Source organism: Entelurus aequoreus, linkage group LG15 (assembly GCF_033978785.1).
Source record: "Entelurus aequoreus isolate RoL-2023_Sb linkage group LG15, RoL_Eaeq_v1.1, whole genome shotgun sequence".
NCBI lineage: Eukaryota > Metazoa > Chordata > Actinopteri > Syngnathiformes > Syngnathidae > Entelurus > Entelurus aequoreus.
The window spans coordinates 25,146,465-25,160,453 of NC_084745.1; the positions used below are offsets into that span (position 1 = coordinate 25,146,465).

Below are 13,989 nucleotides of genomic sequence, written 5' to 3' on the forward strand. Positions count from 1 at the left end.
TGCCTTCAAAAAATATTTCTTATTCTGGAAGAAAAGTGATCATCTTATATTTGGGGTGTCTTATATTTGGGCCAGGGTAGATTATTTGTTGTAATGCTTTGCATATATATGTGAAATGTAAGGGTATTTTTATGGCAATTTTTTGTAGTTTTTATTAGTCAAGCAAAAACTACAATATTGTTTTCCTTTTAAGGACAGTACATGTGCAAGTGAAGAACACTCAACTTTTGTTTCAAATCTTTAAAGGGGAACTCCACTTTTTGGGGTATTTTGCCTATCGTTCACAATCATTATGAAAGACATGACGATGGATAGTTGTTTTTTTTATGCATTGTAAATAAATGTAAATAAAAGTCCGCTTACTGCAGAGCCAATGGGAGGTCCTCTATTTCGCCCCCCAAAAAACGGCAACAATACTCCATTTACATTTTGTGACTTGAATATCAACCAAGTATTAGTGATATTGTTATTATAAGCGCTAACGCAGACTATTTTTAGCGGCGCCGTGATCACTACCCTGTGTGCCTATGTTTACGTCATCGAATGGTCTGCTGTTTCCTCGCTTTTTTGCTCGCTGGAAGTTTATTGTAGATCATAAATCATGCATATCACCTGGACAGAAGAAGTCTGAGGAGGTATTCACACATGTTGGTCCACTTTGACAGCCATTTAGCGAGAACGACACGAAAAGACGCCTCCCCCACCCTATTTTCTTTGCGAGGATTATGGTCATTCTTCATCTAAATGGGAATATATGAACATCCTAGCAGTCGACATTCTAAGGACAGCAGACCTTGTGCAGTAAGCAATGTTTTATTGTGTTTGTTGGCTCTTATGAAGTCTGCAGTGAGTAATAATCAGTAATGAAGAAGAAAAAAAGCAAACGTCGTGATGCGTTTTTTAAATGAATGCGCCGCGTATGCTTAAAATGAGCAAAATACGTAAATCTTAAATGTTATTATAAATGTGCCCGTTACTGCATTTTATATATACTTACATCATGTATATAAAACTGCTTCCACAGTGGAGTGTTTTAAGTCTCGTCTTAAGACCCACTTTTATTCTTTGGCTTTTAACACTACGTGAGTTGTGTGGTCTTCTGTCCTCTGTGGTCCTCTGTGTTTTTTATAAATTTCTATTCTATTCTATGTTACTGTTTTAATTGGTTTTACCCTTTGAACTCGTTTTTTAATCATATTTATTTTTTATACTGTTTTTATATTGGTTTTTTATTCATTTATTTTTTGTTTTTATTCAGTCATTGGTGGAGCATAATATTGTTTTTAATATTGTTTTTAACATGGCTGTGCAGCACTTTGGAAACATTCTTGTTGTGTAAATGTGCTATATAAATAAAGTGGATTGGACTGGATAAAACCTTAATTGAGGTGTTTTTTAAGGGCTTAATAGGCTCCATTGTAAGCGGACTTTTGATCGCATGTATTTAATATTTAGAATGCAAAAAATAAATAAATAACATCCATCGTCATGTCTTTCATAATGATTGTGAACGATAGGCAAAATTCCAGAAAAAGTGCAGTTCCCCTTTCACCCCAACCCAGAATGCAATGCAGTGGGAAATATTAAAGTCCCACCATATTTATTCTCCTGTAAAACACCTGCAAGACACTTAGATGTTTCATAACAGTGTATCACTCGTGCGGGTCCAGTTTGGATAGGACCGCTTAACCCTCTCCTTCCAAAAGCCAAGCCCTTAAAGACTGAACTACTGCCGCCCCATTTTCCAAAACGTGCTTTTACACTGCCATTACTCGTCCTGGCAGAGGACAGAAGGTGAGCTGGTCCCACATTCAGCCAAATGATGTTTCTGTCCTTCACCTAAACTGCTAAAATCACACATCCATCATCGCTGTGCGTGTGATCAAAGGATGTCACATCTGCGTCTTCACTGGATGGCAGATATATAATCATACAAAGCTTGTGTGTACAAGGCCAATGTCACCGAGGGCTAATAGTGCTATAATGTGATATATGCTCCAACACAGAGTTTGCGTCACATTTGCAGGCAGCAACACGACACGAGCACATAAAGTCTGGCATTCTGCTGGCCTTCACCACTCTCATTTCCCGTCTGCTGAATTGGTGAGGGCGCTGATCCATTGCCCATCCATGGAAAAACCTCCATGACTCTCATCTGTCAGTCCAGGGAGTGCATGGGGATTGATCCGTATTAAGTGGCCGTGCTGTTGTTACTGGAGCTAGTCATTTGGAACTAATTACCACCCAAGGTCCAGGCCCAGTTAACTATAACCTGCATGGTATGGTACTTGGTGAGCCTTCAAGAGCTTTTTACAAGAGCATTAAAACTACAACCACAATGATAATATTTAAATAAAACTTAACTTATATGCAGTGTTTTCCATACATTAAAGACTGCCACATATAGATTTGGCGCTACCTGTTCACACTCGCTCATAAACAGAAGTAAACAAGGTGTAGTCCTTTTTGGCCCATATTTGTTTTTGTGTAATTCAATATTTTATTTATGGCATATTCTAGTTCTATATATCTGATTGTCAATAAATATGTAATCCTTTCAATTAGGGTTGTACGGTATACCGGTATTAGTATAGTACCGGCACACTAATGAATCATATTCGGTACTATACCGCCCCTGAAAAGTAAGTAGTAACCTGCCAGACCCAAAAACTGCCTCACCTCTTTTTTTGTCTTGGGGATTGGGCAGGCAGCAATTGCCGCTGTTTTATCTACCTGCGGGCGCACCTGCCCTCCTCCCAAGTAGTACCCCAAATACTGTACTTCCCTCCGGCCAAATGCACACTTCGCCGGGCTGGCGGTGAGCCCTGCCTGCCTCTGGGACTCGAGCACTGCCCCCACCCGGCGCATGTGCTCTTCCCAGCCGCTACTCTGGATGACAACGTCATCCAGGTAGGCAGCCGCGTATGCAGTGTGAGGCCTCAGCACCCGATCTATGAGGCGCTGGAACGTGGCGGGCGCACCGAACAAGCCAAACGGAAGTGTCACAAATTGGTACAAACCTTCCGGAGTGGAAAAGGACGTTTTTTCCCTGGACTCTGGTGACAAGGGAATCTGCCAGTAGCCCTTGGTTAAATCAAGTGTCGTGAAAAAACGAGCGGTACCCAGCCGATCCAGGAGCTCGTCGACCCGAGGCATTGGGTAAGCGTCAAAACGTGATATGTCGTTCATCTTACGGTAATCCACACAGAACTGCACGGACCCATCCTTCTTCCCTACCAGAACGATGGGGCTGCACCACGCTCCGTGGGATTCTTCTATTACCCCCAACTCCAGCATGGATTTTAATTCCTCCCGAACCACTTTGCGTTTGTGTTCGGGGAGCCTATAGGGCGGAGACCGCACCGTATTACCCGGGCTGGTCTCAATATGATGTTGGATGAGGTTCGTGCGTCCGGGCCGAGGGGAGAACACATCAGAGAAGCGCTGCTGCAGCTTGGCAACATCCGCTCTCTGCGCTAACGTGAGCTGATCGTCACAGAGGAGGGGGGAGGGCAGAACAGAGCGCGGGACCTCTGGCCCGAACTCCTCCTCCTCCTCCTCAACCACCGTCACCATGGAAACAGGCTCCGCCTCCTTCCATGCTTTCAGGAGATATGATAAATTAGGGTGGCTCCACCATTTGGGTAGTCCACATCACCCACTTGCCGTGTGACCTCAAAGGGTCCTTGCCACCGGGCGAGTAATTTTGAGCTGGATGTTGGGAGTAACACAAGCACTTTTTCTCTCGCTGAAAATTTCCTAAGCTGAGTCCCCCTGTTATACACGCGCTGCTGACGTTCCTGGGCACAAAGCAAATTCTCGCATGACAAGTGCCCCACCGTGTGGAGTTTTGCTCGCATGTCCATGACGTATTGAATTGCGTTTTTGCTGGAGCTTGGACCCTCCTCCCAGCTTTCCTTTATTACGTCCAAAACCCCGCGCGGCTTCCTGCCGTATAATAACTCAAAAGGCGCAAAGCCTGTGGAGGCCTGAGGTACCTCCCGCATTGCAAACAGTAGGGGATCCAGCCATTTATCCCAATTTGGTTTGTCCTCGTGCGTAAACTTACGGATCATGGTTTTCAGCGTCTTATTTAGCCGCTCCACCAGCCCATCTGTTTGTGGGTGATATACGCTGGTGCGGATCACTTTAATTCCCAATAATCCGTATAGTTCCTTTATCGTGCGTGACATAAAGGACGTGCCCTGGTCAGTCAGAATCTCTTTCGGGATTCCAACTCGGGAGATGACCTGAAACAGGGCCTGCGCGACACTCTTTGCAGAGATGGAGCGCAGCAGCACTGCTTCGGCATAGCGCGTTGCATAATCCACCAGGACTAGCACAAAGCGATATCCCCGTGTGCTCTGGTGTAATGGTCCGATGAGGTCCATAGCCATTCTTTCGAAGGGGACCTCCATGAGCGGCAATGGGCGCAAGGGCGCCTTGGGGGTGGCCGCCGGGTTCACCAGCTGGCAGTCCGAGCAGGCAGCACACCAGCGGCGCACGTCGGCGCATGAAACCTAAAGACTTCCAGAGTTTGCAAATAAATAGATATGATCAAAATAGTATCAATCTCACGGAGATTCCCAAGCCATTGTGAGAGATAATGAGGAAGCTAGTCACGTGATCCGTGATGTAGAACCACAGGTCCCTTTCCCATCAACAACAATGCTAAGCAAGCATACTTTGTGAAAGCCAACAACGATTACTTTGGGAAAAAATTATGATCCAGAACCTTATATTTTGGAGCACGAACACGAAGAGGATGAGCAATAAGTTTTAGAAGCCGAGTGCTAAACAGATGCAGCTTTATTGAAACACTACGACAGCATCAGCAGCATTGCTAGGTGCTAAACATACAAACTAACCATAATAAAACAAACACTTTCTGTCTTTCATATTTCCACTCTTGCTGGGATGCCGACCGACAAGACGCTCACATAATCCCGTTTAGATTGGATATGGTTTAATGGATACAATGAAACACAATAAAACATATATTGTCAACTTGTTTTTCCACGCTACCGGTACTTTAAAACTGATGGCTAACATGAGCAAAACACAATGTGAGGTCGCCATTTCTAGACTCTCCTCCTCTTTCATCTCCTCTTCCATTGACATCATAGCCTGAGTTTCCTCATGCTCTTTCAGCATTTTCTCAGGCATCAAAACATCAGTAGAAGAGGACGCAAAATAGAAGAATACTAGCAGCCTACCTTCTTTTCGCTCATTTTTGAGCGCCGCGTCTGCACTTCTTTTTACCTCGTTCCGCAGGTACTGACTCATGTCTTTCTCGCTTCAAGGGTGCTCCTGATTTTAGGGATCAAATTTTTTTTTGGAAAGGTCCATACTTTCCTCATATTGCCATCATTTAGAAAAGTATGTGGGCTTACCCCTTTTTAGTTATATTGCAACAATGTAACTAGTAGACATATTTGATCATTCCTTCCAATTCTGCAAAAAAATATCATGATTCAGGATAAAGGATGGTTGGATGGTTCATTTCCTTTTTGGTCTGGAGGACACGACGTCCACAGTTTCCAAAAAACAACTTGAGAGAGTATGCATAGAGCTAGACAGGTTTGGCTTACTGTACAGGACAGGTAGCTACGTTCTGGCGCGGGATAGCAGGTTGTGCGGGCTTATGAAGGCAGGTCCCTTGATCAGCCAAAGGTGCGCTGATTGCTGGGGATTGATTGCAGCTGCTTGCTGCCACCGGACTGACACGCGCCTGGCGCGCTCCTGGAAGTGCGCTGAGCATTACTACGCATTTTAAAATTGCCTGCAGTCTTCTGTAGCAGGCTGATGCTTGCCACATTTTACAGCTAAAACCGGTCGTTCCCAAATGTGTTGAAACTCGTTAAATAACAAGCCTAAAATAACTTCTGCGTCTATTTGGGGGGAGTTTTACCTGTAAAACATTTTTTAGGTCCGCAACTATGAACTAAGTGACAGTGTTATCAGTATTAAACTGGCCTTTTAACACAACTCATACGCACCTGTGGTCTCATCTCTTAGACTGAGCGAAAACGTTGTATGTAACTTTTCAGCCCTATTTAGTGCGTTTTGCGAGCTTTATAGATGATAACCCAGGTCTGCCAGAGAGTAAGACAATGTAGCAGGAGGGCTCACTGTTGCCAACTTATAAACTTTGTTGCTATATTTAGAGAGTGTTCAGACACCTCTATATACTCTTTTTTTTTTCTTAATGACAAATCTATCGACATTCTCTTGTATTATGGGGGACTTTTGGATCCCCTGTGGGCCATTTCCTATCTAAATGCACTCACAGGTGGTTGCATCTTGTTTTAGATTTTAAAAAATGACAACAAGAAGTGAAAGAAGAAGATGTGTAGCTTTTCATGTTTTTTTACTCACTTTGTCTCTTCCACAATGTTATTCCTCTCTTCTACAGCGACCTTTTGCACATGCATCATGGCCAATTATGCAAATACACGCTGGCGTCATTTAGCAACTCTTACCCTCAAAAAAGTATCCATTACCAAGCTCAGCCTTTTCCATATCTCAGCAATTACTGATGGTTTGTTCACTTCTGTATTTAAATTGTACCATTTTCATAACATATGAATGCAAGCGTGAAAGAAAAAAATAAAGAAATGGTGAAAATTGAATAATGCATATTTTCTAGTACAATATTAAAGAAAACGTCACTTTCACAGGTAGAAAGTGGTCTTGACTAGATTGTTTCCTAACATCAAATCAACGTACAGCATCATCGCTCACAATTTGTCTCCACAGTGCGGCACCGTCGACTCAGGCTCCTACGTCAACTTGACAGAGAGAAACCTGCAAGACGCCCAGAAGTTTTTACTGATGCACGAGGTGGTCCAGCCCGTTGTTCCTGTGCCCTACTTCATGGAGGACAGCGTCCGCTTCAGCCATGTGGCCGTGGACGTGGTGCAGGGCAAAGACATGCTCTTTCACATCATTTATTTAGCTACTGGTAAGTAGCACATCCATCATGTCTCCACACATATTAAAAGCCATGTGTTAACCAGTGTTGGGTTGGTTACTGAAAACCAGTAACTAGTTATAGTTACTAGTTACTTCATTTCAAAAGTAACTCAGTTACTGCTAACGTTATAACCATAGACATCTTATAAGGGTACGCAACATTGAGCGCTACTGCCTACTGGCGCAGACGAGACGCGGAGCCGCCATCTTGGAGTGGTGATCCGCTCCACTCAGTGCAATTCATTTGGCAGGAGCAATGAACTGTCAGAGCATTTAATTCATCTTACCTCACTGAATACCACTGATTTTCACGCGTTTTTTTGTCATACGTGTAGCTATGATAACGGACACATGTTTTGGCGTTTTTATTATTCATAGTTTGCTTAACAGTAATATAATATTCTTATATGCTATAAGTGACCAGACGTCCCAGATCAAAACTGGGAATATAAGCCCAGAGAAGGGGGAAAAAAACGGTCAGCTATTTTTAAGTTGAAGAAACAATATGATTAGATTATATATACATGCGTATATCCTACATAAACTATGTATGAATACATTAGATATCTATATATTTTAGGGACCTATACACTGTAACTCTGTTGCTGCAGCAGCAGAGAGTTTATTCTGTCTTGACACTTTGTATTGATATTTTGTATTACATTCTTCCCTTAAATGATCATGTTTACAGTGATTGTTTTATATCTATTTTTTATGTATGTCGCTTTGGATAAAAGCGTCTGCCAAATACTCAAACATATATAAACACCTGAAAGTCTTTATATCAGCTAAAACCACCAATCTGTTTCACTGGATTCAGAATAAAACCAAATTATGTCTTACCCAACAACGTTAGTATTTGAATATTGTTACTTGAAGACTTATTCCTGGTTACAATTATACTGTTAAGAAAGTATTGTCTTATACTTTGCCTAAAATGAGAATGCATCATAATCAGTGGCGGCTGGTGAATTTTGTTTTAGGTGGGGCTGAAAGTTTGTAAACCAAACCCCTGTAGGGGTGTCATCCTCCCCCAGAAGATTTCTTTGTGATTCTCACATACAAATATTGAAGATCTTTGCTCCTTCTCAACTTTGTGGTAATGTTATTTTCATAAAATACAACCAATAGTATGTTAATGTTTGTTTTTTCAAATGTGTTTATTCTGTAAAGGAATGAGTTAAATGTTTAAAATTGTTTGAACTATTAAAATGACTGGTTAATAGTGCTATTATGAATTGCAATGTCAGCACTATTTTTTTGTTCCTGCAATTTCAAATGCACTTGTTTTAATAAATAAATACAGCGTTTTAAAAGCATACACAATCTGTGTAAAAATATTAGTCTGTGGTTAAAAGGACTTCAAAGGACTCGAAACTCAAAATGCAGGACTTGGGACTTGACTTGAGACTTTCTAGTCTTGACTTTGGACTTGACTCGGGACTTGCCTGTCTTGACTCGGGACTTGACTCGAGACTTGAGGGCAAAGACTTGAGACTTACTTGTGACTTGCAAAGCAATGACTTGGTCCCACCTCTGCAGGTCTCTCTCTTACAAGAGACCTGGTCAGAACATAGACACAATAGGTTATTCCAAGCATAAAGAGAAGCAACTATGACGTTATTTTTAAACAAGAAGATTATGAATTTGCATACCACAAGTTTGGACAACAGAAACGTCAAATCTTGGCCAGTTTGGCTCATGCTGCTCCTCATTTAAAGCGGCCCTTTCAATTCTGTCTGTGTTTTCATAGCTGGGCCAGAAAACCATCCTATCATCATACCATCCACTTGGGACAACCGCAATGTCCCTGTTCATTATAAATTTAATCAGATGAAAAGGCACCCTTAATGTAGAAAGAAAGAAAAGGGGTATTTATTCATCGTCAAAGGAACAACGTGGACAAAAGCATGCACAGGTGTTAGTGTATACAAATAAGCAAGTAAGATGAGCTGAGATTTTACCTGAATGGTGCCCCAAGGTGGTAAGAACTATAAGAAAGGTAAAAGTACAGGTCATAATAGTCAGAACTTCAGCTCAATCGTAAAGTAGGGTTTGAAATTATGGGTGTAGTGTATACAGAGATCAGTCTCTACCTTGTGTAACTCTCTGCATGTTTAATGCAGGTGCTGGTGAAGGCATATGAATACATCCTTCCCCATGGTGAGGTGCTCAGGGAGATAAATTGGTATTAAATGGTTGTGATCTGTTAACCATGGTTACTGGATGCTGAGATATTATTTTGGAGATCAGTCTTTACCTAGAAAGTTATCTCCAGTTGAGGAGTCGAGTTGACAAGCACTCATGACTCTTTCTGGCACTCGGCGAGACAGTGGAGCTGGGAGAAGGGATACAAGGAGAGGGGAATATCTTTAGCACTAAGAATGTTAACCATATCTTTAATATTAATGTGGTTTCGTCTACAACGCTAAATATATCCTGTGGTGTACCTCAGGGATCAATATAGGACCTAAATTATTCAATGTCTAGATAAATGACATTTGTAAAGTTACAGAAGATTTAAAGTTAGTATTATTTGCGGATGATACAACAGCGTTTTGTTCAGGAGAGAACACACAGAAGATAATACAAATAATAACAGAAGAAATTAACAAATTAAAAAGATGGTTTGACAAAAACAGACTATCTTTGAATCTCAGTAAAACTAAAATAATGCTATTTGGTAACAGTAGAAGAGAAAGTCAAACACAAATACAAATAGACGGAATAGAAATTGAAAGAGTAAATGAAACCAAATTTCTAGGTATAATGATTGATGATAAAATGAACTGGAAATCTCAAGTAAAAAATATACAACATAAAGTAGCAAGAAACACGTCAATAATGAATAAAGCAAAACATGTTCTAGACAAAAAATCACTTCATATTCTCTACTGTTCACTAGTGTTACATATCTGAGTTATTGTGTAGAAATATGGGGAAATAATTACAAAAGTACACTTCATTCATTAACGGTGTTACAAAAAAGATCAGTTAGAATAATATATAATGTTGGATATAGAGAACACACAAATCCTTTATTTATTGAATCAAAGATACTGAAATTCCACGACATAGTGAATTTGCAAACAGCTAAAATTATAAACAAAGCAAACTATAACCTGCTACCCAAGAATATACAACAATTCTTCTCAAAAAAAGAGGAGAAAAATAATCTTAGAGAGAAATGTAATTTAAAACATTTGTACGCACGTACAACACTTAAGACCTTCAGTATATCAGTATGTGGAATTAAATTATGGAATGCATTAAGCAAAGCAATCAAACAATGTACTAATATGATCAATTATTTATGCTTACATGTGGAAATAATAATAATAATAGTAAATAAAATAATAATAATAAAAAAGGTAAATAAAGCATAAAATAGTCTCTAATAAATTAATTAAATAAAAAACAGCATATAAAATATACATCAGCAAATAACAAAAATATAGATCAAGAAAAAGGATCCTTAATATGTGCAGCAATTTTTCCCACTCACATCACCTCATTTTATATTTTTTTCTACAATTAACTATGCCAAAAAACACATAGACATACCTTTTTTTTTTAATGTAAACAAAAACAACATGGCGTCACACACAGCTAGTCCACAGTAAACAGGATCTCGAGCTCCACTAAAGAACAAAGAAAGAAATAATACACACTCATATTAATGGCAAAGAACGGCTGTTTCCACTCCTTTAACGTTACGTTGTTGACTAACGCAGTAACGTTAGCGACCTGGGCCTAAACAACACTGACAATAAAGTAATACGCTTTCGTTTCAAGCAGTTAGAAATATGTGGAATATCGTAGCATGTAACCTACACACATTCACAGCCTCTAACAAAAGATGGCCTAAGTTAACTGTATTGAACTTTTTACTCACCGGCTTCACGCGGGAAACTTTCACATTCTGGAGTCGGGGTCCCCCGGAACACAAAACACAGATAAAAGACAATTTTACAATAGCACGGCGAAAAAATGACCGTCGTTGTGTGGGTTTTTTGACGAATAACACTCTTTTCCACTTTTCTTCGCTCGGGCCTCACCTACCGCGTGCAGCCATTTCGAATTTTCTGGATACGTGACGTCAGACGCACGTCCCCATGCAAAGCATTCTGGGAGGCGGCGCTGGAAATAAAATAGCCTTTTTTTACAGAATATTACGTTTTACTGCTAGTCCTAATATCAAACAACGTCATTACAATCATACATAAATGATGATGGAAACACAAAGGCTGATCTTTACTGCGAATGTAGCAATAAATCAATAAATCTATACTTACGTTCGTGTTCCAGCAAAGAAAGTCCAGAGGTCTTGGCTCATGCGCGTACACGCTAGTAGGCGCGTCCACGTCTGCGGGTGCAGACATTGGTCGGCTCAGCGCGCGTAGGCGGAGCCTATAACTCTAGGCGGCGCGCGCCGGTTTGGTTTGTCTCGTCCGCGTATGCGAATCAGACACGAGTCCGCTCAGGATCAGCTGTGTGACCGTACAATTTTCAGAGGCGGAGCTGTATCCTCTAGGCGGAGCCAAAACAAATGTGACAGTAACGCGGGTTGGGCGACTTGAAGGCGGATCCGTATAGCAGTCTTCTGCTGTGTGGGTGGTGCAGCCACAGTGTGCACGTCTGATGTTGCTCACATGTGCTCCACTGAATGCTCACGGACTTTTTGCGTTTGCTCACACATGAACAATTAGAGGGAACAATGATTGACAGAGTGTGTACCTTCAGTGCTGAATGATGAACAGAGGCAGAGTTAATCCTTAAGTGGTGGAGGGAAAGTGGCATCGGAGTCTCTGTCTCTCTTTACTAGCTACGTCGAAGCATGTTGCTTATGTAGCTTGTTGCAGCACTCAGCAGATTTGAATTGCTGTTTTGGGCAGTAGATGGGATCTTTGATCCAAAGCACAATTTACATTTAACTAAAATGTTATTTTCTTTGTGCTCGACAAAAGAATAGTAGTGAAAATATCTCCAACAAACTCGACTGCAGCTCCGCCATGATCAGACACGCCCCCCTCCTCTCTCTCCCCCCACACTCAGACACACACACAGAGCGCACGTCTCTCTTCTCCGGTTTGTGACACAAGAAGAATCAGAACTACGACACTAACACACTATACTACATTAAAAGTAATGTAAAATAACGCAGTAACGCATCATGTAGTAACGGTAACTGAGTTACTGAAAAATAAAAAATAATGCGTTAGATTACTAGTTACTGCCTAAACTAACGGCGTTACAGTAACGCGTTACTTTGTAACGCGTTAGTCCCAACACTGGTGTTAACAGTACAGTCACATTTTGGGCTGCTGTTTGTTGAAGAAGAACAATAGGATCAATCCTAAAGCTCCCGTGTCTTTTTTTAAATGTGTAGTGAAGCATGGCAGCCTTTTTTTTTTTTTTTTTTAACAACTCTGTACAACGCTGCCCTCCAAGGTAAATGCACCATTTATGTCCCCACATGGGAGCTGGTTCTTTTGGCTCAGCTTCCAAATGCCTCTTCAGATATTGTTGTTGCTGAAATTGGTTTATTACCAAAAATATTCATATTAATTTTGAAATGAGCATACCCTGGCTGGGGCAGCACGGTGGAACAGGGGTTAGTTATGGGTTAGTTATGGGTTATACTTTTCTACCTTCAAGGTACTCAAAGCGCTTTGACACTATTTCCACATTTACCCATTCACACACACATTCACACACTGATGGCGGGAGCTGCCATGCAAGGCCCTAACCACGACCCATAAGGAGAAAGGGTGAAGTGTCTTTCTCAAGGACACAACGGACGTGACGAGGTTGGTAGTAGGTGGGGATCGAACCAGGAACCCTCAGGTTGCTGGCATGGCCACTCTCCGTGCAACGCGGTCCCCACCTTAGTGCATGTGTCTCACAATACAAAGGTCCTGGGTTCGATCGCCGGGCTTGGGATCTTTCTGTGTGGAGTTTGCATGTTCTCCCCGTGACTGTGTGGGTTCCCTCTGGGTACTCCGGCTTCCTCCCACCTCCCAACACATGCACCTGAGGATAGGTTGATTGGCAACACTAAATTGGTCCTAGTGTGTGAATGTGAGTGTGAATTGTGTCTGTCTATCTGTGTTGGCCCTGTGATGAGGTGGCGACTTGTCCAGGGTGTACCTTGCCTTCTGTCCGAATGCAGCTGAAATAGGCTCCAGCACCCCCCGCGACCCCGAAAGGGAAAAGCGGTAGAAAATGGATGGATGGATGGATGCTCTTTTATACTGCACTATCATGAGCTAATGAACGAAATGTCGTTCTTATCTGTACCGTAAAGTTGAAATTTGAATGACAATAAAAGGAAGTCTAAGTCTAAGTATCCCGGCTGAACTACTGTTATCAGTTATAAAGGTATTCGACAAGAACAAGATTTATTCATGCCTTTTGACATATTAGGGCCATTTAATGATGACTTGACATTAAATTACTACGAATGGCACCTTTAAAACCTTTAGCATGTCAGTATGTGGGATTAAATCACGGAATGGATTAAGTCAGGGGTATCAAACTCATTATAGATCGGGGGCTACATGGGGAAAAAATCTACTCCCAAGTAGGCCAGACTGGTAAAATCACGGCACGATAACTTAAAAATAAAGACAACTTCATATTGTTTTAATTGTTTGAAAATATAACAAGCATATTCTGAAAATGTACAAATCATAATGTTGTTGTTTTTTTTTTTTATTAACAAGCATATTCTGAAAATGTACAAATCATAATGTTGTTGGGTTTTTTTTACACTTACATGTTGCGGTTAATAGTATTCTATATTTATTTGTCCTTATTTATATTTTCCGAATAAATTATCTGATAATGTTCATCAGTCAACTCATTGGTGTTCATTTTCAATCTATCAGGATAAAACAATATCAAAATCAAATTACAGGATGTTATTTATGTAGTTTGCTCATTTTCCTCGACTGGTGCACTAATATCATGTGGTTTATTGTTTTTTAAATATGTAGCATAATCTACAAAGAT

At 41.0% G+C, this 13,989-nt stretch overlaps 1 protein-coding gene across 10 annotated transcripts in view; it reads left to right on the plus strand.

Annotated features, from left to right (window-relative positions):
* sema5a (sema domain, seven thrombospondin repeats (type 1 and type 1-like), transmembrane domain (TM) and short cytoplasmic domain, (semaphorin) 5A) overlaps positions 1 to 13,989 on the plus strand; it is a 476,735-nt gene that overhangs the window by 316,517 nt on the left and 146,229 nt on the right. For all 10 annotated transcript variants that reach the window (XR_009821170.1, XR_009821171.1, XM_062021096.1 and 7 more), the window contains one exon: positions 6,760 to 6,964. Coding sequence is in view for 8 of the 10 variants with exons in the window: in XM_062021096.1 (XP_061877080.1) it covers positions 6,760 to 6,964 (205 nt within the window). In the remaining 2 variants the exon portion in view is untranslated. The remainder of the gene's footprint in view (positions 1 to 6,759; positions 6,965 to 13,989) is intronic.